This window comes from Dermochelys coriacea, chromosome 2 (assembly GCF_009764565.3).
Source record: "Dermochelys coriacea isolate rDerCor1 chromosome 2, rDerCor1.pri.v4, whole genome shotgun sequence".
NCBI lineage: Eukaryota > Metazoa > Chordata > Testudines > Dermochelyidae > Dermochelys > Dermochelys coriacea.
In genome coordinates, this window is record NC_050069.1 from 192586465 (window position 1) to 192611606 (window position 25142).

The following is a 25142-nucleotide window of genomic DNA, read 5'->3' on the forward strand; positions in this document are numbered from 1 at the left end:
AAATGCGGTTATATCGTAGCGCTTGGCTGTAGACAATGGATCGAGTGGTATGATCTGGATGAAAGCTAGAGGCATGTAGGTAGGAATAGCGGTCAGTAGGTTTCCGATATAGGGTGGTGTTTATGTGACCATCGCTTATTAGCACCGTAGTGTCCAGGAAGTGGATCTCTTGTGTGGACTGGTCCAGGCTGAGGTTGATGGTGGGATGGAAATTGTTGAAATCATGGTGGAATTCCTCAAGAGCTTCTTTTCCATGGGTCCAGATGATGAAGATGTCATCAATGTAGCGCAAGTAGAGTAGGGGCATTAGGGGACGAGAGCTGAGGAAGCGTTGTTCTAAGTCAGCCATAAAATGTTGGCATACTGTGGGGCCATGCGGGTACCCATCGCAGTGCCGCTGATTTGAAGGTATACATTGTCACCAAATGTGAAATAGTTATGGGTCAGGACAAAGTCACAAAGTTCTGCCACCAGGTTAGCCGTGACAGTATCGGGGATACTGTTCCTGACGGCTTGTAGTCCATCTTTGTGTGGAATGTTGGTGTAGAGGGCTTCTACATCCATAGTGGCTAGGATGGTGTTTTTAGGAAGATCACCAATGGACTGTAGTTTCCTCAGGAAATCGGTGGTGTCTCGAAGATAGCTGGGAGTGCTGGTAACGAAGGGCCTGAGGAGGGAGTCTACATAGCCAGACAATCCTGCTGTCAGGGTGCCAATGCCTGAGATGATGGGGCGTCCAGGATTTCCAGGTTTATGGATCTTGGGTAGCAGATAGAATACCCCAGGTCGGGGCTCCAGGGGTGTGTCTGTGCGGATAAAAACAGACTCCAACGAGAGACTGCTGAATTGGAATTAATTTGCAAACTGGATACAATTAACTTAGGCTTGAATAGAGACTGGGAATGGATGAGTCATTACACAAAGTAAAACTATTTCCCCATGGTATTTCTCCCTCCCACCCCACCCCCCACTGTTCCTCTGATATTCTTGTTAACTGCTGGAATTAGCCTACCTGCTTGTCACCATGAAAGGTTTTCCTCCTTCCCCCCCCTGCTGCTGGTGATGGCTCATCTTAAGTGATCACTCTCCTTACAGTGTGTATGATAAACCCATTGTTTCATGTTCTCTGTGTGTGTGTATATAAATCTCTCCTCTGTTTTTTCCACCAAATGCATCCAATGAAGCGAGCTGTAGCTCACGAAAGCTTATGCTCAGATAAATTTGTTAGTCTCTAAGGTGCCACAAGTCCTCCTTTTCTTTTTGCGAATACAGACTAACACGGCTGCTACTCTGAAACCTGAGACACCAGATGAGGTCACTGTTTTACTGCTCTGGCAGCTATGGGCTGAGGCGAGCTGAAATCAGGCACAGTGTGTGAAACCTAGGGGCCGAACAGTATCTTACACTTTAGCATGATCTTCTCTCCCCGCTCTTCACACTCTTCACACTCAAGCGCCAAAATAACGAGATTTAAACCAAGAAACAAAACATGAGTGAAACAAGTAACTTGGTGTCTGACTTTTGAGCCTTCAAGGGTCACCCGCCCCAGCTTGTCTCAGCCGCCCCAGGGCCAGACCCCTTCTCGCAATGAAAGCGGAGAGCCTTCCCTCATCACAGGACTCCAGGAGCCGGGGCTTTCAGAACCACCCCCACAGCGGGGCCAGGGCGGGCGAGCTGCCAGCAGCCCCGGCTTTCCCAGGGGGTCAGGGAAGGGGCGAATCCCGCCGCCTAAGCCAGAGGGGGAGATTGGCGTGCGCGTGCGCGTTGGGGGGGGGCGGGGTTTGCTCTCGCTGGCCGGGGGCGGGGCTCTGGCTGGGGGCTGCAGCCTGACGCGGCTCCCTGTAGCCGGAGCCCCCGCAGGCCTGAGGGGCGGTGACGGGGCCCGGGGCCCCGCCCAGCCGGATGTGAGGTCACAGCGCCGCCCCGCGTCATGGTTGCCGGTTCCGCGTAGCTGAGAGGTTCCCCAGAGGCGCCCCGGCCCCCTCCACCCCGCAGCCGGGGGCTCCCGGGTCCCCTCAGGCCCGGCGTGGGGCGGCCCCCGGGTGAGTGACGGGGAGGGGTCGGTTGGTGTTTTCGCGGGTTTCTGCTCTAGGTACCGCGGGGGGGGGGGGATGATGATGTGTTTCGGGGGGGGGGGAGCGGCGGCGGCGGCGGCAGCAGCAATGAAGGCAACAGTGTGGGTGGTGATGCTGCCACGGGGGGCAGGGAGTATTGGGGAGGGAAATCAGATGAGAGCAGGGTGATGAGGAGCTTTGTGGGGATGTTGCCACAGGGGGTGGCGTTGGGGAGGGGGTCGGGTGGGAGCTGGGTGGGGTGGGGATTCTGCCAGAGTGGGGTCAGGTAGGCGCTGGCTCAGATATGGGGGGGGGGAGGAAGAGGGGGTTGCTGCCAGAAGAGAGTATTGGGGAGGGGATCAGGTGAAAGTTGGGTGGGGTGAGTGGCGGTTGTCGCATGGGAGAGGAGTGCAGGTCATGCCTGATCTGAGCACAGGGTGAGGGGCAGGAGGGGACTCTAGAAATCAAATCTAACAGACACACTAAACCTTGTTTAGGGCTTGTCCACACTGGCGCTTTACAGCGCTGAAACTTACTGTGCTCAGAGGGGTGTTTTTTCACACCCCTGAGCACGAAAGTTGCAACGCTGTAAAGTGCCAGTGTACACAGTGCACCGGCACTGGGAGCCACGCCCCTTGTGGAGGTGGGTTTTTTTAGAGCACTGGGAGAGCTCTCTCCCAGCGCTCTGCTGCGACTATACAAGCCATTTTAAAGCGCTGCTGCTGCGGCAGTCCTTTAACATTGCCACTGTAGACTAGTCCTAGTCTGGCACACATTCCAGCCCTGCTTCTTCAGGCGGGATTGGCCAGGAATGTTTCAATGGGCTCCCTTTGTTCTCTTATTCTCTGTGCCTGGCTTGTTGCAAATGTCCCAAAGGCTGAAGCTTCCTTTTATAGATTAATCTCTAATTCACTGACTGAGGGAGTAGCAGTAGGATGTGGATAGGAATGCTGCTCCCTTGAAACCCTAGGGCTTTCCAGATACATCAGTGCAGTTGCCAGTACTGTTCCTGGAGAGTCTGGACCAAATTTGCTCCTGGAATAAGTGGTTTTTTACTTCAGTGGGAGATGCACTTGCTATGCTAGGGCAGAACTTGGTCCTGCATAGCTGTCAACCAAACTATGGTTTCATTGCACAAGGAAAGGCCAAATCCTGAGCTCATCGATGGGAGCAATGAGGTTGGAGCTGTTGTATTAAGTGTTTCTCAGAAATCTTGGGAAATGCACAAAGAAAACATTTTTTTAAATAAGTACAGTACTGCAGGAGTATGAACTATTAATAAAAAGGCAAGGAACAGCTTTCAGTCCTAGGAGCTATTAAGTAGTTGCCACATTCCACTCCAGAGCAGAAATGGCTGTATTTGTGTGTCATTTGAAATGATTTCTGCATGTCTCTATCTTTTTGTAAATAATATTTGGATACTTTTAGATGAAAGACACTATAAAAATATGAGATAGTATTTGAATTGTTTTCTAGGTGCAGTTGTGAAGTGCTGACTCCTACAACAAGAGGTGCCATCATGGGGAATCAGCTGGCCGGCATTGCCCCGTCTCAGATCCTATCTGTTGACAGCTATTTCTCAGACATCCATGACTTTGAATATGACAAAAGCCTGGGGAGTACTCGGTTTTTTAAAGTTGCTCGGGCCAAGCACAGGGAAGGCCTGGTGGTTGTGAAGGTGTTTGCAATTCAGGATCCAACTTTACCACTAACTAGCTACAAGCAAGAGCTAGAGGAGTTAAAGATAAGGCTACATTCTGCCCAGAACTGTCTTCCCTTTCAGAAGGCCACTTTGTCTGAAAAAGCAGCTATGCTCTTCCGACAGTATGTGCGGGACAACCTTTATGATCGAATCAGTACTAGGCCATTCCTAAATAACATTGAAAAGAGGTGGATAGCTTTCCAGATCTTGACTGCTGTGGACCAAGCACACAAGTCTGGAGTCCGTCATGGGGACATCAAAACTGAAAACATTATGGTGACTAGCTGGAACTGGGTGCTTCTAACTGACTTTGCCAGTTTTAAACCAACTTATCTTCCTGAGGACAATCCTGCTGACTTCAATTATTTCTTTGACACATCGCGTAGAAGGACTTGTTATATTGCCCCTGAGCGCTTTGTTGATGGTAGTATGTTTTCTACAGAGTTGGAGAATATGAAAGATCCTTCAATGCCACTGGTAGACTTGGCAAACAGCAATCAGCGAACCAGAGGAGAATTGAAACGTGCAATGGATATCTTTTCTGCAGGTATTTGGGGTGATTATCCGAGAACTATACATGACTTACAGTTTTGCATCAACTGGATAGAGGTTTTTTTTATAATAAGAAGCTTAAAGAACTTAGGGAGATTTGGGGGGAAACAAAACAAACCCCCCCACCCCAACTTCTTAGTGTTGACCCCAGAGCCCTCTATTCACAGGATAAGTAGTGTACAAAATCTATATATTTTTGTGTGATGTAAAACCTTACAAAGGCACTCTGATACAATGGTGATGTATCTGAGCAGTCGAACTGCAAACTGCCATGCTAATGTGCTTCAGCTATGATCTAGAGAGGCCACCTGGAAAGGTTTGGTCTCTGTTCGTTTTTCTTTTTTTGCGTAACTAGGGATCTGAATTTAAAATCTATGGCCCTAATCCTGCAGTGTGATCCACATGGGCAGACATCTGCCAAGCCTTATTGACTCTAGTGCAGGCGTGAGCAAACTTTTTGGCCTAAGGGCCACATTGGGTTTCTGAAATTATATGGAGGGCCGCTTAGGGGAGGCTGTGCCTCCCCAAACAGCCAGGTGTGGCCCGACCCCTGCCCCCCATTCTACCCCCGTTCCCTCCCTGCTTCTTGCCCCCTGATGGCCCCCCTGGGATCTCTGCCCCATCCATCCTTCCCTGTTCCCTGACTGCCCCCCGCTGCCCCATCCAACCCCTCCTCTCCTTCCTGCCTGCCCCCCATTTCCCGCCCTCTGACTGCCCTGATTCCTATCCATGCCCCCCACCACCCCGAACTCACCTGTCCTCTATCCAACCCCCCCGTGCCTCCTTACCATGCTGCCTGTAGTACCGGTGGCTGGCGACATGACACCCGCGCCGCCCAGAGCACCAGGACAGGCAGCTGTGCCGCCTGGCTGGAGCCAGCCACACCACTGCACAGCACAGAGCACCAGGTCAAGCCGCGGCTCTGCAGCTGCACTGCCCAGCAAGAGCTTGCAGCCCCGCTGCCCAGAGCATTGCGCCAGCGGTGCAGTGAGCTGAGGCTGTGGGGGAGAGGTAACAGCAGGGGAGGGGCCGGGGGCTAGTCTTCTGGGCCAGGAGCTCAGGGGCTGGGCAGGAGGGTCTTGTGGGTCAGATGAGTCTGTGGGCTGTAATTTGCCCACCTCTGCTCTAGTGGGATTCTGCTCAAGTGGATCAGATTGCAGGATTGGTATTCAAGTCTTTGAAAAGAATACTTTTGTAGTTCTTTGTACTCAACGTGACCTAATAATTGTGTTTATTTGGCAATCCTGGGTGGTTTCTGTCCCAATCTTAATGTTACTGCTCAAAATATCTAAAACAAGTAAAGCTGTAGGTCTACATTGCAATTAGACACCAGTGTCTGGCCTGTGCCAGCTGACTTGGGCTCGCAGGGTTCAGGCTGCCGGATTATTTAACACTGGTGTAGGCATTCCAGCTCTGGCTACAGCTCAAGCTGGGAGATCCTCCTGTCTCAGAGGATCTTAGAGCCTGGCCCCAGCCCGAGCCTGGACGTCTACACCACAATTAAACAGCCTGAGCCTGGTGAGCCCAAGTCTGCTGGCACAGGCCAGACACTGGTGTCTAATTGCAGTGTAGACATACCCATAGTTGACAAACACCATCACTGAGCATCATCACAGAAGCAGAGCTCCTTCAGTCACTTTCTGAGGAGGGCTGGTTACTCTGTGCTTTCTTGGTTGGTTGGTTAGTTACTCTGCCACATGACAGTGATGTGGTTTCCTTTTCTGGTTTTGCTTCAAGCACCTGCCAGCTGAAGAATGCAAGTACCTTATGTTGCCTAATGCTACCAACCTGTTGAAATATACTTCTAAGACTTTGTACTCTTTAAATATACTTCTAAGACTTAGAATGTAGGAATCAAGTTTGAAAGCAATTGTGGGGTTTTTCTTGATACTGAGAAATTAAAATAGCTCTTTGGACACAACCTTTTATCCCTTTAGATTTTTTTATTCAGTTGAATTGTGTAAAACTTATTTTTGTTTTTGCATTGACAACAAAGAGGTAGTATCTATTTTGTAATGCTCAGACACCATATTTGATATTTTTCAGGCTGTGTAATAGCAGAGCTCTTCACAGAAGGTGTACCACTGTTTGACTTATCTCAGCTTTTGGCCTATAGAAACGGTCTTTTCTCCCCTGACCAAGTCCTGAACAAAATTGAAGATCGCAGTATCAGAGAACTGGTAAATAACACTGCATTCTATAAAGCCATCTTATTTATTCTGCTTTTGGTTTTGACTGGTTTGGGGATAACTTGTCATTCATTTCTAAACCTTATAATTTTTTCTCCCACTCCCCTCCACCCCTGCCTCCCTGCAGGTCACTCAGATGATCCACTGTGAGCCAGATAAACGTTTAGGAGCAGATGATTACTTAAAACAACAACGTAACAATGCATTTCCTGAAATATTTTACACCTTTCTCCAGCCTTACATGGCTCAGTTTGCCAAGGAAACATTCCTATCAGCAGATGAGCGTACACTTGTCATACGTAAAGATCTGGACAATATTATTCACAATCTCTGTGGACATGACCGAACAGAGAAAGCAGAGGGAGAGACAAAAGAGAATGGGCTAGTTGTTTTAGTGTCTGTGATAACTTCCTGTTTACAGACTCTCAAATACTGTGATTCCAAACTGGCTGCTTTGGAACTGATTCTGCATTTAGCACCAAGATTAAGTGTGGAGATTCTGCTGGATCGTATTATGCCTTATCTATTGCATTTCAGCAACGACTCTGTGCCCAGGGTGAGGGCAGAAGCTGTGAGGACACTGACTAAAGTTCTTGCTCTTGTCAAGGAGGTGCCACGCAATGATATCAATATTTACCCAGAATACATTTTGCCAGGCATAGCACATTTAGCCCAAGATGAAGCCACTATTGTCAGACTGGCATATGCTGGTAAGAGGGAAATGCCTTCAGTTTTTCTTGATCCCCACTCATATATTTTCCCTTGTCTTGAAAGCTTTAGGCCTCATGCTGTCATGTGAAATGCTCAGGATGATTAGAGAGGCTATAAATTTAAAAAACTCAGTTGAAATCCTCCATTATTATTATCTCCATATTGACTGGGTACATGTCGCCTCAGGACGGGATGCAGAGATAAAGTTTCTTGACACCTTAAATGACTGCTTCATGGAGTAGCTAGTCCTGGAACCCACAAGAGGAGAGGCAATTCTTGATTTAGTCCTAAGTGGAGCAAAGGATCTGGTCCAAGAGGTGAATATAGTTGAACCACTTGGTAATAGGGACCATAATATAATTTAAATTTAACATCCCTGTGGTGAGGAAAACACCACAGCAAGCTAACACGGTAGCATTTAATTTCAGAAAGGGGAACTACACAAAAATGAGGAAGTTAACTAAATAAAAATTAGAAAGTACAGTGCCAAAATTGAAATCCCTGCAAGCTGCATGGAAACTTCTAAAAGATACCATAATAGAGGCTCAACTTTAAATGTATACTCCCAAATTAAAAAACATAGTAAGAGAACCAAAAAAGTGCCACTGTGGCTAACCAATAAAGTAAAAGAAGCAGTGAGAGGCAAAAAGGCATCCTTTAAAAAGGAAGTTAAATCCTAGTGAGGAAAATAGAAAGGAGTATAAACTCTGGCAAGTGAAGTGTAAAAATATAAATAGGAAGGCCAAAAAAGAATTTGAAGAACAACTAGCCAAAGACTCAAAAAATAGCAAAAAAATTCTTTAAGTGTATCAGAAGCAGGAAGCCTGCTAAACAACCAGTGGGGCAACTGGATGATGGCAATACTAAAGGAGTACTCAAGGACGAGAAGGCCATTGTGGAGAAACTAAATGAATTCTTTGCTTCGGTCTTCATGGCTGATGTGAGGGAGATTCTCAAACCTGAGCTGCTGTTATTAGGTGACAAATCTGAGGAACTGGCCCACATTCATTAGAAGAGGTTTTGGAACAAATTAATAAATTAAACAATAATAAGTCACCAGAACCAGATGGTATTCACCCAAGCGTTCTGCAATTTCACATTTGAGTTCCTTCAGAACTACTAACTGTGGTTTGTAACCTGTCATTTAAATCAGCTTCTATATCAAATGACTGGAGGATAGCTATTGTGATGCCAATTTTTAAAAAGGGCTCCAGAGGTGAGCTTGGTAATTACAGGCCAGTAAGCCTGACTTCAGTACCAGGCAAGCTGGTTGAAACTCTAGTAAAGAACAGAATTGTCAGACATGTAGATGAACATAATTTATTGGGGAAGAGTCACCGTGGTTTTTATAAAGGGAAATCATGCCTTACCTAACTACTAAAATTCTTTGAAGGAATCAACAAACATGGACAAGGGGATCCAGTGGGTATAGTATACTTAGATTTTCAGAAAGCCTTTGACATGGACCTTCACCAAAGGCTCTTAAGCAATAAGCTGTCATGGGATAAAGGGAAGGTCCTCTCATGGACTGATAACCGGTTAAGATAGAAAACAAAGGGTAGGAATAAATGATCAGTTTTCAGAATGGAGAGTGGTAAATAATGGTGTCCTCCAGGGGTCTGTAATGGGACTAGTACTGTTCAATATATTCGTAAAAGATCTGGAAAAAGGGATAAAGAGTGAGGTGGCAAAATTTGCAGATGAAACAGAACTACTCGAGATAGTTAAGTCCAAAGCAGACTGTGAAGAGCTACAAAGGGATCTCAGAAAACTGAATGACTAGGCAACAAAATGGCAGTTCAGTGTCGATAAATGCAAAGTAATGCACATTGAAAACCAATCCCAACTGTACATATAAAATGAGGGATCTAAATTAGCTGTTACTGCTCAGGAGAGAGATCTTTGAAAACATCCACTCAATGTGCAGAGGCAGTCAAAAAAGCTAATAATGTTGGGAATTATTAAGAAAGGGGTAGATAATAAGACAGAAAATATCATATTGCATCTATATAAATCCATGGTACGCCCACATCTTGAATACTGCATGCAGATGTGGTTGCCCCATTTCAAAAAAGATTATATTGGAATTCGAAAAGGTTCAGAAAAGGGCAACAGAATGATTAGGGGTATAGAACAGCTTCCATGCGAGGAGAGAATAATAAGATTGGGACTTTTCAGCTGGTAAAAGAGACAACTAAGGGGGGGATATGAGAACAATCTATAAAATAATGACTGGTGTGGAGAAAGTAAATAAGGAAGTGTTGTTTACTCCTTCTCTTAACACAAGAACTAGGAGTCACCAAATGAAATTAATAGGCAGCAAGTTTAAAACAAACAAAAGGAAGTATTTCTTCACACAACGCAAAGTCAACCTGTGGAACTGTGCCAGAGGATGTTGTGAAGGCCAACACTATAACAGGGTTCAAAAAAAGAACTAGATAAATTCATGGAGGATAGGTCCATCAATGGCTATTAGACAGGATGGGCAGAGATGGTATCCCTAACTTCTGTTTGCCAGAAGCTGGGAATGGGCAACGGGATGGATCAGTTGATGATTACGTATTCTGTTAATTCCTTCTGGGGCACCTGGCATTGGCCACTGCCAAAAGACAGGATCCTGGGCAAGATGGATCTTTGGTCTCATCCAGTATGACCGTTCTTATGTTTATAAATGAAGCTGCTATTGATTTTAGTGGGAGTTTCATGCTTTTAAGTGTAAAAGTTTGTCAGCAGCACTATCAGTGCTCACTACTTTAGGTGAAATAACTTTTTGGTAGAAACTACTGTTCTATTTCAGTTGTACGTGCAAAACCATATAATGTTTTCTAATAAAGCAGCTTGTAGAATGTGGCATATTGGTAAAGTCAGTATTCCTTTGCCAGAGCTGGACTGAGGCCCTAGGAGCACTACAGCACAGGGCTCCTTGTGGCAGGAGAGGCAAGGCCCCCCAACCCCAGAGTGGCAAAAAGGCAACAACTACCTTTGGAAACACTAGAGGCAGCAACTGGGAACCCCTCTTTCCCCAGAGAGGCAGGAATGGTAACAAGGGAAGTTTTCAGTACTTATCCCAACAGTCAGGCTGAATCTGGGTGGGTGAGCAGGACCTGCTTCACACTTCTGCCATACCCAGGCTTTGTGGTCTTGTTTTTAAAGGTGAGTTAACTGATTGTCAGTTAACTTGAGTTAACCAACCTGATAGTAAATGCTAGTCTAGACATTCTACAAAGGTTTGCGTTTTGCCCTAGGGTAACCACAAACATTCATGTTCTGAACAAATTTGTTGTGATGAAAGCTCTTACTATCCTGTTGGTTAATTTGAATTTAATGGCATTTAATTCTATCAGGTTATAAATCATTAGCCTGAGGTTAGGTGACCTGTTGGGCTAGTCCATTAGCTTGTTGCTTCTGTAAAAATAGTTCCACTTTATGTTATCAATGAACCTGGTTTCATTTTAACTTCTCCACTTCTTCTCCAACTTCTCAGATCATTAAAGTACCACACAGTTTGATTCACCTGCCAGTTTTACTGGAGCTATAATTGCAGGAATGTACCAGGTCACATTGTGTTGACCAGGGGTTCTCAAACTGGGGTTCGGGACTCCTCAGAGGGTTATGAGGTTATTAAATGGGGGGTTGCGAGCTGTCAGCCTCCATCCCAAACCCCACTTTGCCTCCAGCATTTATAATGGTGTTAAATATGTAAAAAAGCTTTTAATTTAAAAGGGAGGTCGCACACAAGAGGCTTGCTATGTGAAAGGGGTCACCAGTAAAAACGTTTGAGACCACTGGTGTTGACAGAGCATGTAGTACTGCATTTGCCCACAGTGTCTGGTTCTTGTCAGTAGTAATAATTCTTTCCATCTGCAAGTACCAGATTTACACAGTTTAAAATGAAAAAAAATTATGGTGGTAAATGTTTATCATTACAGAAAACATAGCACTGTTAGCAGAAACGGCTCTGAGATTTCTGGAATTAGTACAGCTGAAAAATCTGAACATGGAAAATGAGCCGACCAGTGAAGAAATGGATGAAGTGTCACATCCCAGTGAAAACTATGACACAGGTAATGTAACTTATATATGGGTTGCTTACTTATGGGTCAAAGCCTGATGTGCTGAGTTTTTACATTTTCTGTTGATTTCAATTCTGGGTGCTCATTATTAAGGCCAAGATTTTGTCACAGATATTTTTAGTAAAACTCAGACAGGTCACGGGCAAAAAACAAAAATTCACGGAAGCCATGACCTGTCCATGACTCTTAATAAAAAAAAAAATCAGTGACGAAATGGAGATCTGTGGGGTTCCCACACCGCCACAAGCGGGGCAGTTGTGCAGGGGCTAGGAGCTGCCTGCAGCAGCTGGGGGCTGCAGGATACCCCTGCCTCCTGCAGCTCTGGGGGTCCCCCGCAGCCTGTGGGGCCTTGAGCTGTAGGGTGCCCTCGCCTCCCATGTCAGCCAGGAGCTGAGGGGGTTCCCCGGCACGCTGGAGCTGCAGGCAGGGCTGGCAAGTTTTATGGCCCCGTGCTCCAGCAATATTCAGGGCACAGGGGCCCACTCAACCAATTTTTGAGACCGGCTCTCCCCCCTGTGCCATCCCCGCATGCCTCCCCCGAGTGTCCCTGTCTGTGCCCTGGGCAGCAGGCGGGTGCTCCCTGCAGCTCCATGCTGCACTTTGCTCTGCTGGCTCCTGGCATCAACTGCTGCCGCTGGATCGTAGCGCCTCCCAACCACTAGTGCTGGGGCAGGCTGACCCTGCCCCTGCTCTTCCGCCTCGGATCCTTCCCTTTTCCGGCTGGACCCTGCACCAGCACAGGTGGCCACCCTGCCCACAGTCACCGCCCCTGCCTCACTCAGGGCAAGGGGCAGCCCCATTCCCTAGTGAGGCTACAGTGAGGGGCAGCAGTAGGAAGATGCGCACATGTAATGGCAGCCCTGCCGCCGCACCCATCACAGGGGAGGCGAGGAGGCTTCCTGGACCTGAGAGGGGCCCTAGGAGCACGAGGAGTCACAGTGGTGCAAGGTGAGTGTGCTGTCGGGGGGGGGGGAGGAGGGAGAGGGCTGCAGGAGTCCTCCTCTCTGGCCCCAGCCAGCGGCAGCCTGCCTGGCCCCACCCCACCCCAGAGCCCACAGTCCCAGCCCTGAGCCCTCTCCTACACCCTGAACCTCTCATCCCTGGCCCCACCCCGCAGCCCAAACTCCTCACCTCACCCCTCTGCCCGAGCCCCTTCCAAGCCCCTCATCCCACCCCAGAGCTCTCACATTTTTACATTATTTAAAAAAATATATATCGGCTTACAAGGCAAGTGTGGGGGGGGGAGCAGGACTTGGACTCGTTCTGGGCACCACTAAAAATTATACAAACCTGCCGCTTCCCGGGCTGCAGTGTTCACCCGGGGTGGTAGGGGACCCTGCAGCTCCTTACCATCGCAGGCTGAAGTCACATAGGTCACTGGAAGTAATGGTGACTTCTGCAACCAAATCATAGTCTAAGGCTGCTGGATCGGCGGGCAGTGATCGATCTATCGGGGATCGATTTATCACGTCTAGTGTAGACATGATAAATCGATCCCCGATCGCTCTGCTGTCGACTCTGGAACTCCACCAGGGCGAGAGGTAGAAGCAGAGTCGATGGGGAAGCGGCGGCCGTCGATCCCGCGCCATGAGGACGCAAAGTAAGTGATTCTAATTTGATCTAAGATGTGTCGACTTCAGCTACGCTATTCTCATAGCTGAAGTTGCATATCTTAGATCAATTCCCACCCCCCCAGTATAGACCAGGCCTTACTCGTTATCTCTTGGGGCTTGGCCCTATATTATCAAGTTCCATCTAATAGTTAAGAAATTCTTTGTAAAATTACACTTTTATTTAAACCATGGACTAGAAATACCCAAGCACGTGACTTGGCAATGAATGTTTATCATGGTTTACCATTTTAGAGCACACTTAGTAGCTTGGGGATAATTGCTCACTTATTTAATGAAACTGGAAATCTCTGATTTTTTTCGACGCTGCTTATTTATCTCTATATTCCTAATAGGGATAATCCGTCTAGATTTTTAAAAATACACAACCTCAACTCTGCCATCAGTTTAGGAAATGAAGATACTAATGAGCAAGTGAATTTTCAATTACTCTGTTGCCACAAAGCATTTTTTGTTCACTGTTGAATCATTGTCTCTAAGGGTATGTCCACACAGCCCATGCCAGCCTACTCGGGCTCGCAGGGCTGTTTCATTGCCGTGTAGACTTCTGGGCTTGGCCTGGAGCCCAAGCTCTGAGACTCTTCCACCTGTCATAGTCCTAGAGCCTGCACTTCAGCCTGAGTCTGGAAAAACACAGAGCAATGAAACAGCCCCACAACCCGAGTCCCGCGAGGCCGAGTCGGCTGGCACAGGCCAACTGCGGGGGTTTTTTTGTCTGTGTAGACATACTCTAATTGACTCATTTTAATGCTTCTCTGCATCCTTTACTTCAGCTATAAGTGCGATGAGTGGGTCACCTCAATGGAAGCACAGACTAGATTGTTTGGGGTATGTTTTTATTCATATCAGTGATATACACTTCTATGGCTTCCCCAGTTCTATCAATTCAGAGCCTGAGTCTGAATCCATTTGTAAGCATGGCTTCAGAATCCTAGTCATTCTGTTGCATTACTGGCTTACTGAGTCAGCTGTACTTCAGGATTGCATATTATTTTAATTCATTTAATGGTGGCTGACAAATGCATATGTTTTGTTTCATGTTGACTCAATTTTCTATTGTCTTTCTTGCAGAGCTTCAGGCTTTGCATGAAATGGTCCAGCAGAAAGTTGTTACTCTGCTGAGTGACCCAGAAAACATTGTGAAACAGACACTAATGGAAAATGGAATAACACGTCTCTGTGTCTTCTTTGGACGTCAAAAAGCCAATGATGTCCTCCTATCTCATATGATCACCTTCCTGAATGATAAGAATGACTGGCATCTTCGGGGAGCTTTCTTTGACAGCATAGTTGGTAGGTACTCGGTTTCTTGGCTGAAACATGCTTAGATGTAATCAATTAATTGAATACACTGCTGCAGGTTCTTAGAGATTTTTACAGTCATAGAAGAGGGCTTCTCCTGTGGAGATTTTAGTAACTCTGACATAGAGGCAAGCAATTTAATGCTCATGCATGTCGTTTTTTTTTTTTTTTTCTTCCCCCTCCTCTCCTTCTTGGTAGCAGGATGGAGTGATTTAAATCAAGAGCTTTTAAATCTCTTGATTTAAAAAAAAAATTGATTTAGGTGAGGTCAAGGCTCTGTAAAACAAATTTGAAAATTTGTGCAGTTGCACTTTTAGATTAAAATTTATAATGAATTTAACTGTAAATGCTGTTTTTGTTTCTTTTTAAAAAGTATTGTATTTGAATTAGTCAAAACTGTTAGCTCCCTCCCCCAAAAAATTGGGTTAAGCAGATACAGAACTTTATTTGCATGAATAATTCCATTCACTTCAATTGGATTATTCATGTTCTTAAATTTAAGCATGTACATAAGTGTTTGCTGTACCAGGGGGCTAAAATTATATTAAACTTTTCTGAGTGGCATAAAAATCTCTCATAGCAAAACAAAATTGGTTCTTTGTTAACAGTTAAGTTATTTAGTCTTTTCATACATTAACAAAGTTATTGCCAACTTTGTTATACACACAGGCCCAAATGTTCAAAAATAGTAACTGAAGTTAGGTGCTTAGGTATGTGTTTAAGAGCCTAAATAATTTTAAGGGCACAAGTCTCTTTTGGCTTCCAACTGTAAACACTGATGGAGGAGAGTAGCCTGAAATATGAAACATTTCAGCTTTCTTGATTTGTGGAGGTTCAGTATGGCCCTGATGTTGCACCATTGAAGTTATTGTGAGTTTTGCCTTTGCCTTTTGCAAATATAGCATGGGCTATTGGCTTATCAGTTTTGTGTTTGAATCTGTGGTGGTCTCCCCCACCCCTTCTCCTCCCTCCTCCAAATGATTTAATCACTTTCAGGAAGATGTGAACTGCCTTTATATATAGCGTGTGTTACCCTTCTGTCTTAGCTTTTTGGGGGGTTACCTTGCCCATTACAATAACACTTTTTTTCTTTATGGGTTTTAGGTGTTGCTGCTTACGTTGGCTGGCAAAGCTCATCAATTTTAAAACCTCTACTTCAGCAAGGTCTCAGTGATGCTGAAGAATTTGTCATTTTTAAGGCTCTCAATGCCCTTACCTGTATGTGCCAGTTAGGGCTGTTGCAGAAACCACACATCTATGAATTTGCTTGTGATATAGGTAAGTTTAAAAACTGCTGAAAATATCTTGGTTTTTCTATAGAAAATCTTTATTCTGTAAAGTTTCACTGTTATCTTAGGTTTCAGAGTAGCAGCCATGTTAGTCTGTATTCTCAAAAAGAAAAGGAGTACTTGTGGCACCTTAGAGACTAACAAATTTATTTGAGCATAAGCTTTCGTGAGCTACAGCTTACTACATCGGATGCAACTGTTATCTTAGTTATCCATTATATGACCCTACTTCAAATTTCTTTAGGTTCTGGTTGGAATTATTTTCCTAACTTTTACTAAGCTGTTGCTAATGCAATAACAAGTTGCTTAGAATTCTAAAATAACTATTTTGATATAACAAATAATCTGAAGTGGATATTAGGGCATAAGATTTCTATTAAAATTCAGATTCACTTGGATTAAGACTTTCTGTTTTTAATCAATACTTCAAGTAGAAGCGCTGCCAAAATTAAGGTCAAGGCTCACTTTCTGCTTACATAAATTTACCAGCCTGAAACTTTACCTGTCAGTTTCAGAAATGTGAGATGATTAAATAAGAAATAACATGTGTTGGCTACGGCAAAGAACACTTATGTGAAATATTTAGTAAAAACTGGATTATACAAGGGAATAAACTGCCAAAGAAGGTTATAGAATAATTTGAAATTTATAATAGTTAGATTTGCACAATCATTAGAAATATTTAATGCTGTAACTGAAATTTGGGGAAACTTTAGAGATGACTGTCTGCCCTGCCATGATTCAGGGGACTAGGTTACATGACTCAGAGGCTCATACTTCCCAAATGATTGTGATGATGATCCCCCATCTTATTTTTAAGAGTGTGTGGATAATTTCCCCCAATTTTTTTCATTTATTTCCCCTCAATTACTCTGGAGCTGGCTCCCTTCTCAAGTCTGTCATCAGTGCTCTTCCAGCATAGGATGTTGGTCCTTAGTGAGGGCCTCGATCCTCAAAGCTATTTAGGCACCTAAGTTGAAATCAGTTAGGTGTTAGGTGCCTAAATACCTTTGAGGATTTGGCCGCGAGTGCCTGTTCTGAAGCTCATTGACTTCAGGCCCCATCTGTGAAATCTTTGGTACTTTGGAGGAGGAGGGACTGAACTTGGGGAGGGAAAATGAGGATCCCTTGTCTGGCAAATACAGGACAGTCCTGTCTCTTCAGTTGGAAAAACAGATTTGAAATGATACATTTTAACATTAATTTTTTTTTCCAGCGCCCTTCCTATGTCATCCAAACCTTTGGATACGTTATGGTGCAGTAGGATTTATCACTGTGGTAGCACAACATTTAAATATTGCTGATGTCTATTGCAAGCTAATGCCTTATCTCCATCCTTTTATCACTCAGCCGATAATACAGGTAATCGTTCACATACTGACATGAATGCATACTGTATCTTCATAAATTTAGATAGTCTTTGCAATAATGTCTGGTTTTAAAAATTTTAAAAGCTTCAATTCAATTTTCAGATTAGGAAACTAATCAGATGCTCAGTTAGGAGCAGTTCAGTTTTCTGACCTCTTGTAGCAGCTGTTGATAGACTGGCAATGTAGTGAACATGAAACTTCTTTTTTGTAAAGGACAATACCACTTTAAGTTTCATCCAAATAATAGAAGTTTTTACAACATCTAAAATCGATAGAATCATTTTTGAACAAAGCATTTCCCGGCAGCGTTTGCAACCAAGATATTGTAACATTGTGCTAGTTCATAGGAACCTGAAAGTGATTATAAACTGGCCATAAAAACTGCTATAGGTAATTTTTTTTGAGACCAATGATTCATGTGCAAAAGTACAAGCAAGGTCTATTGTGTGCATATAGCTACATGCACTTGGGTCTCAGTCTGGCAAGACGCTGAGCATTCTGGCCTTGATCCAGAAAAGGATGTCTTCTTTGCTTAACTTTAAGTACAGTAGTAATCCTGTTGACTCCAGCTAGCTAGTTATCAATGCACTTCTGACTTCAGTGGGAGTACTCACATGCTTAAGTGCTGTGCTAGATCAGGGCCAGTGTAGTCAGCACTTTGCAGGACGAAGCAATTGCAGATCATCCGGTTTGCAATAATTTCCTGCCCAAATGGTGTGCAGTGGCACACCTTTTTGCACAATACTGTAGGTTTCTTTTTGAATGCTTGCCTCAATTGTCTGAGCAAAGAGAAATCCAAATGTAATTACAACATATATTCTGAAAATACAATTTGATTCTTAACATTTTTTGTTTTAATAAACTATGGTGATAACACTGTAAAGAAACTCATTGCTAAAATATTATTTTAAGCAATGCCTTTTTAAAGAAGTTTTATGTTGTCTACATCTTCAAATGAGAAGTACTCTGATTTATAATCTTTCACTTCCTGTTACATTATAATACATAGAAATAATTTTATGCTGTAATAGACATCTACGACTCATGAAAGGGTAACTACAAAAATGTATGAAATTAAGTAAGATTTAAATATATAAAAATACTTTTTCTTTTTAAAAGTAGTTTTTCTTATAACCAGACAGACGACATCGCAATTTGTTCCTCCTGTGATAGATTCTTTTCTGGATTTTGAGGAAAAAGTATTCCAATTTATGTGATCTCGCATTTCCCCCCCCCACCCCAATGCATCGCCTCTGAGCAGGATTGAGAATTAACTTCTCTTGCTTAGTAGGGGTGTATGTAATGATTAGGAAATACTAGGGTAAAATTTTTACAGTACTAGTTTGAAAGTAAGCCCATCAGGAAGAACTGAAAACATGTTCTTAAAAATAAAACCAATCTCTTCCTCTGAAGGATTGTTAGCATTTTCAGGGAATAATGCGTCTCTTTCCTCTAAGTGGCCCAAATATCTGTTGTTGGATCTTTTAACAAGGTGAACTATTGAAAAGGTGAGCTGATAGCCAAAAGCTATTGGACTAGTCTTGTATTTCTGCAGATATGATACCTTCCTTGTTGATTGTTCCCTTTTTCTGAATTTCAGATAGATAAAGAAATAGTCCTGTTGAGTGTCCTTAAAGAGCCAGTAAGCCGTTCCATATTTGATTATGCTTTAAGATCAAAGGACATTGCAAGTCTTTTCAGACATCTTCATATGCGTCAGAAGAAAAGGAATGGTGCTCTCCCTGATTGTCCTCCGCCTGAGGACCCAGCCATAGCACAGCTGCTAAAGAAGCTACTTTCCCAAGTAATTATTCTTTATTTGTACTGCAGTAGTACATGTCAGTTAGGTGTGAGGCCCTGGTGTGATAGGTTTTGTACAAGCATACAGGTAGATACAGTCCCTGTCCCAAGGAGCTCACAATCCAAAGTTCTGATCATACAAAAAACTACTCAAACAGTCCCATTGATTTCAGTGCTTGAGTTTGCAGAATGAGAAGGTAATGAGGCATTTTAAAAAAGGTCTGCCACAGAGAGACAACCAGGCTAGAGTAGGAGGGAGCTATGGTGTTTAGAGGCTTGCATGTGTAAAAGGAGGAGGGAAAGAGCTTTACAAAGAGGACATAATCACTCCAAGGCCCCAGAGGTGTGCTGCTCCACCTGACCAGAGAGAAGACATGGGGTAAAGTAGGCTGGCTCTACAGTACTGAATGGAGAAGGAGCATAAAGTCCTTTTTTAAATCCCTTTCCTCCCAGCCGCTAAAGCAGCTGAGCTGTGGGATACTTGGGCCCATTTCCTTTCTTGTGTCTCCAGGCAGATAACTGGGGGGGGAGACTTGCTAATGATGGAGCACTGTAATCCTCTTATGGAAATGGCTGGCCTTGAGAACCTCCCATCTGCGGAGATGGAAACTGTAGAGAAGACTCAGCCTATGTCAGTTCTTTCCTAGTGTGCACTGACTTCAAATCCCTGGTGCTAGGCAAACAAGCCAGATATATCAGTTAGTAGTTTCGTCCTTTAACAGTTTTCTATCCCTTCTCCCTATCCAAACTTGTGGTGGTAGTGGGGCGCAAAATACTGTCCTTACAATGTAGCAACTTCCCCAAAATGTGTTTGAAATGATGGAAGTCTGTCTTGAGTTCTTGAGCTCTCTCCCTTCATTAAGGACCAATAATGTATCCCACTTCTGTATCTACATATCTTGATGGAAGTTCTGTTTAAAATTATCTCCATGTATTTTGTTGTAGGGTATGACTGAGGAGGAAGAAGACAAACTGTTAGCACTAAAAGACTTTATGTTAAAATCCAATAAAGCCAAGGCCAATATCGTGGACCAGAGCCACCTGCATGACAGCACTCAAAAAGGGGTTATTGACTTGGCAGCTCTGGGAATAACTGGAAGACAAGTTGATCTTGTTAAAACAAAGCAGGAGCCTGATGACAAACGTGGTTGGTTTATCTCATGTTTTCTCTCTTTGTTTTATTTTCAGGAGGGTCGTGCAGTTGACTCTTGAACATATTCAGTAAACGTTCTGAGTATTTCAGCTTAAACAATTGTTGGCAATAACACTGGACTCAGTGATAGAAGTAATAAAGCCAGCACAACTTCACTAAACAGGAGTGTCACTTGAAATATCAGAAACTGGGGGACTGGCTAGCTCCACTGGATTAGTAATAGGCTGTGAAGTCTTTCACTTCTAACTAACTGGATTTAACTATGTACATCTCTGTTTGGGGCAGCAATGAGCAAAGGTTGTGTGAAGTGAGATGGACTATCAGTAGTGTTTGTATTAAAAATAAATGGTGAGGTTTTCAGTGTCACAGATGACATTGTTTTCATCACTTTTCTTCCCCCTGCTCCCCCTTAGTGGGATGGCCCGTTTTTTTCACTCTGAATATCTTGGCCACTTGTCTGAGGTATTTTAAAGGGTGGAACTCTGGGGCAAGGAGTTGTTTCTAGGAGTGTTTTTTGGTACGTCTCATCAATCGCTCTCTGCATCAACACTGTTCATCTCCCCCATCCAAACACCTACCCCAACACCTTGCTGCCTTCTATTGCTTCCATTTCTTTCCCATTCTTCCAACTCTATCATGCCCCCATCTGTGGGCAACTCCTCCCTGTTGCTGCAGGCTTCCCGCCACTCCTCTTACTTGTGTCTGTTTTTCACCTGGAACTCTGCTTGCTACAAATCCCCCAAGCTGCAACAGGCCCTGCAGCAAACACTTCAGCTCCCCTCTCTCTCACACATGCCTGCATTTTTATTGCACCTTTGGAATCTCAAGTTTTCTGACTTTCACATTTAAAAGCACAATGCCTGTCAACTCCCTGTGGTATATTATAAAAAATGTATAATATATTCATAAATTTGGGTGGGAGGAAGCATAAGCACAAATTTTGGCTACTGTGGAGTCAGTCGTAGAAAAGGTTTACAAGTTAATATGCGGCGTGAATGCTTTTAATAAATTCTCTCCCTTAAACTGATTAATATTAGGCATCTGGCCTTTAGTCTTTATGCATTGGTTTAGTCTGGGTTTAATTTGCCGCATGTTTCTACCTCTTTTTTAGTTTTAAGTGACCCAAAAAGGAATTTTCAAAATAAATTTCTTAATTACAATAGGCATTCTTGAGCCATCAGAAGGTGGTTGCTACTTTGCTGGAAAAGTAATAGTATTTTATGCCAGCAGTTATCTGCCTAGTGTCATATGATAGACTAGTCCAGTGGCTCTCAACCTTTCCAGACTACTGAACCCCTTACAGGAGTCTGATCTGTCTTGCATACTCCCTGACTTCAAAAATTACAGTACTTGCTTACAAAATCAGACATAAGATTACAAAAGTGTCACAGCACACTATTATTGAAAAATTGCTTATTTTCTCATTTTTACCATATAATAAATAAATATTGTATTTACATTTCAGTTTAGAGTATATAGAGCAGTATAAACAAGTCATTGTATGAAATTTTAGTTAGTACTGACTTCGCTGGTGCTTTTTATGTAGCTTCTTGTAAAACTAGATGATGTACTCCCTGAAAGACTTCTGTGTACCCCCAGGCATACACGTACCCCAGGTTAAGAACCACTGAACTAGTCTCTCTCCTGTGCCAGTACTGGATTAACTTTCATAGGAAGAACATCATTATTTATGGCTTGATCTACATCCCTTCTACGTTTAAAAAAAAAAAAAGAAATTCCCTGTGATTTGTATGAGTTATCTGAATGGGTCAGCTTTAGGATTAAGAATATGTAAATAGAATATTATGTTTATTTAATAAAGCTCTTCTAATACTAAATTGGAATTTTCCAGTTATTAGGTGTCTAAATCGGTTTCTTTCTTCTAACATCCCTACCAGCTGATTTAAATAACCCAGTAATGCATTTTTCTTTGATAAATGTAATACATGCAGATTTATTAGGGCATTTTTTGGGTTACACTTAATGTCATGCTAATGTCATGACCAATTTGAATGATTGTTGTAATGAATTAAATCTTATGTTAACCCTTTCTCTTTTGGTCTGTTCCTTATAGCTAGAAAAAATATAAAACAAGAAGCAAATGTAAATGAAGAATGGAAAAGTATGTTTGGGTCTTTGGAACCTTCTAACATCTCCCAGCCAATACCTAAAGGGCAAAGTTCTGATCAAGAAGCAGCTCAGACTGGAAAACCTCTTCGTTCCGAGTCTGCTGCTGGCATCTGTGCCAATTTGTCATCCTCTCCACAGGTATTTCTGAAGACCTCACTTTTTTGCATTTTTTTAAATCTAATATGAATATTTAAATAGCAGCAAACACTAATATCTACTCACTGAACAGTGTTGGGACCAGTATAAAGAGGGATTTTTTTTTTTTAGCCATTTTATGTAGTGTTTTTGTTCTTTTGGCTCTTTTGTTCAACAGAATATTGGGGCTTAAAGTTTTTAAAAAAATAGGAAAAATCAAGGTTAGTTCTATGAACAGCGTGATCCTACAAGTGAATATATATTTTTCTCTAAGGGATGTGTTGTGGGAAGACTAACCAATGCATTAAGTAAATTTTGCTGGCAATAAAGCTCTTGGAAGCTCTTTGAGAATTCAAGAATTTAGGCCCTGTAATCTCCCTTTGGGTGAACCCGTTTTGTCTGTGACTTCAGTGGAACGCAGCAGTTACCATACCAGATCATAGCAGTGGTCTGTCTACAGTACAGAATGCTGTACCCAGTAGTGGTCAGTACCAGATGCAGAGGAAGGTGCAAGAAATCCTGCCGTAAACATGGATGGAATAACTTATTCATAGGGAAAACTTTTCCCGTCCCTCATTAGATTGATTTGTATTCTGGAGCATGTGTTTGTAGGATTTCCAAAATTGGTATGGGTGTTAGGGGCGGCCTGGATGGGTCACCATGCAGGATTAGGGCCTTACTGACTAAATGTGCCATCATTAGGGCCTTACTAACTAGCTGTGACATTAATTCTGGAACTCTGATGGGAGTTTGTCAACATTTTGGTTTTATGTAAACAAATAATTGTTAGCTAATTTGTCACTCTGTTGGCAATACTAACTACAGGTATATTTGCAGTAACTGCTCCTGCAACAGTTGCTTGAAGAAATATTAGTAAATATTTTCTTCACAAAAATGTATACAGTGAATAGACAATTGTGTGCTATGTTTTGAATAGTAATTTGTATTTAAAGTTGTTATGCAATCAAGACATTGACTCCACTCTCTATGGTGGCTTTGGAACCCTTTCATTTAACGTGGTTGCAGTTTGGCTTGTGGCGAATTGTGTGTCTGCATTCAGGTTGCTCACTTGTACAAATATTGAATTCTTAATTTTGAATGTGTGTCTCTACTCATCACTAACAAATTAAAGGCTAAATGATTCTTCCATGCTCTCGTCAGTGTGACATGCTAATCACATAACTGATTTACCTGTGAACATTTTTTTAAATTGTTAATGGCATACAGGCAACTGATGGAACAGTTGTCCAAACCAGGAAACCAACCATACAGGTTTTAAGCAGTACAGCTTCACCTTCCACGTACCAATTACGCATCACTACTTGCAAAACTGAACTTCAGCAGTTAGTCCAACAGAAGCGAGAACAGTGCAATGCAGAAAGAATGGCCAAACAGATGATGGAGAATGCTGAATGGGAGAGCAAACCACCTCCTACAGGTAAAGATCAGGACCAAGGTGTCATTAGATCACAGATAAAATCTCTTGGATCAAATTACATTCATCATAAGGGAAAATTTTGAAATGCTAGGAACACAGGAAATTACTGGGTTAGGAAATCTTGTGATTTTAAGAAGCTGATCTGTACTGGTTCCTTCTTAATATTTCCACTGTCAAAACAGAATCTTTTCCCTAAAGGTCACCTAAAAAGCCTTATTTTTAAAAATTTTAAAAAGGGAAACCATTTTTATATTTCATGTCACTGAACCTGTAGACATGCAAATTATAAATGGTCATTTAAAATCAGTTTCTTCATCTACCTGCCAAGACTTAGTCATCAGTTGTTCTCTTGTAATCACAGATGACCTTGCTAGTACTTCAAGCAGTACAGAGAATGCAGTTGTCCATCAGTGTAGTTAATTTGTCAGTAACCGTTGCTAGGAAAGAGATTGAACTCTGATCAGCAAGCTTTTCAGTTCACCTATAACATGGAGAGAGGGTTAGCTTAGCATTTTGAGTGAGGCTATCTGTACTGAGGACGCAGTTAATTTTATTGCAGCATGTGATTTTTATTTTTAAAGGACATCCTATTGCATAAGGAGACTGACTGACTGACACTGATGCAGCAGATAAAACAGTGATTTTAATTTCTAAATCTACAGTTCAACAATGTCTTGGAACTACTAAAATTTTAGCTTTGTCTCAGGTTAGACCCTGTGCTGTGGTGAGGTTCACAGGACAAAACATGATTTTTTTTTTTTTTTTTCCAAAGCATGGTTACAGTGGTAATCTCTCTGCTGGAGAAACCGTGGCCAATTGACTGAATTCATAAAATAAGTGGCCTACTTACTCTGTTAGTCTCCCTAATGACTCTACTATTTTAGCATAATTTGGATATGTCCATTGCCATATTAGCGATAACATTTTATTTATTTGTGTGGTGTTAGTGACCAAAGGCCCCAATCCAGATCAGGGCTCCATTGTTCTAGGCAGTATATAAATGTATAGAAGGTACAGTCCTTGCCCAACGAGTTGATTAGGTAATTTAACAATTTCACTCTATTTTTGGAAAGCTTTTATGTGTTAAACCTTTGGAAACCTAAACAATGGAGCTAAAATTTTACAACAATTTAAATATTATACTCAAGTTTGGTTAGGGGTATTTTGATTTTTTTTCTCTTGTGCCTTGTAAGTAAAAGATTTAACGTCTGTCCACTGTTCTTATATTGCTATATAAAATGGTAACAGCAATGGTATTTTACCAAGATATGAGACACCAAATTGTATTTAAATCTTGGTGATCTTGACTGATATATATTGATTTCTCCTTTGAGAGAAATATTGTCTGTGCAGCCATACATTTTTCATTTGAAGAGAATTGTGTGACCTGTGAAATGCATAATGCATCCCAGGATACAGCTGAGCTGTTCCTCTCGGAGTGATCAAGTGCACCAAACAACGTTGTTTGTTTCAAAGAAAGATTCACAACAGAAGTATTCAAGAGGTTGATCCAGATACTTTTGGTTAACTGTTTTTGAGAAGAAACTAATATTTACATGATGAATTGCATTCATTCAGGAAAAGAGTGCTTGAATTGAAGCTCTGATATCTTT

General features: G+C 42.8%; 1 protein-coding gene across 6 annotated transcripts in view; it reads left to right on the plus strand.

Annotated features, from left to right (window-relative positions):
• The first annotated feature begins 1789 nt into the window (after positions 1–1789).
• PIK3R4 (phosphoinositide-3-kinase regulatory subunit 4) overlaps positions 1790–25142 on the plus strand; it is a 40397-nt gene continuing 17044 nt past the window's right edge. Inside the window, exons 1-12 of one of the 6 annotated variants that reach the window (XM_038389607.2) lie at positions 1790–2042; positions 3531–4303; positions 6355–6488; positions 6625–7207; positions 11138–11272; positions 13984–14205; positions 15319–15492; positions 16720–16865; positions 18474–18677; positions 19619–19820; positions 21901–22094; positions 23319–23529. In XM_038389607.2, coding sequence (XP_038245535.1) covers positions 3574–4303; positions 6355–6488; positions 6625–7207; positions 11138–11272; positions 13984–14205; positions 15319–15492; positions 16720–16865; positions 18474–18677; positions 19619–19820; positions 21901–22094; positions 23319–23529 — 2935 coding nt within the window. In that variant the 5' untranslated portion in view covers positions 1790–2042; positions 3531–3573. Of the gene's footprint in view, positions 2093–3511; positions 4313–6354; positions 6489–6624; positions 7208–11137; positions 11273–13983; positions 14206–15318; positions 15493–16719; positions 16866–18473; positions 18678–19618; positions 19821–21900; positions 22095–23318; positions 23530–25142 lie in introns of all 6 variants that reach the window. The other 5 variants (XM_043508938.1, XR_006279281.1, XM_043508939.1 and 2 more) reach the window with 5 other exon arrangements.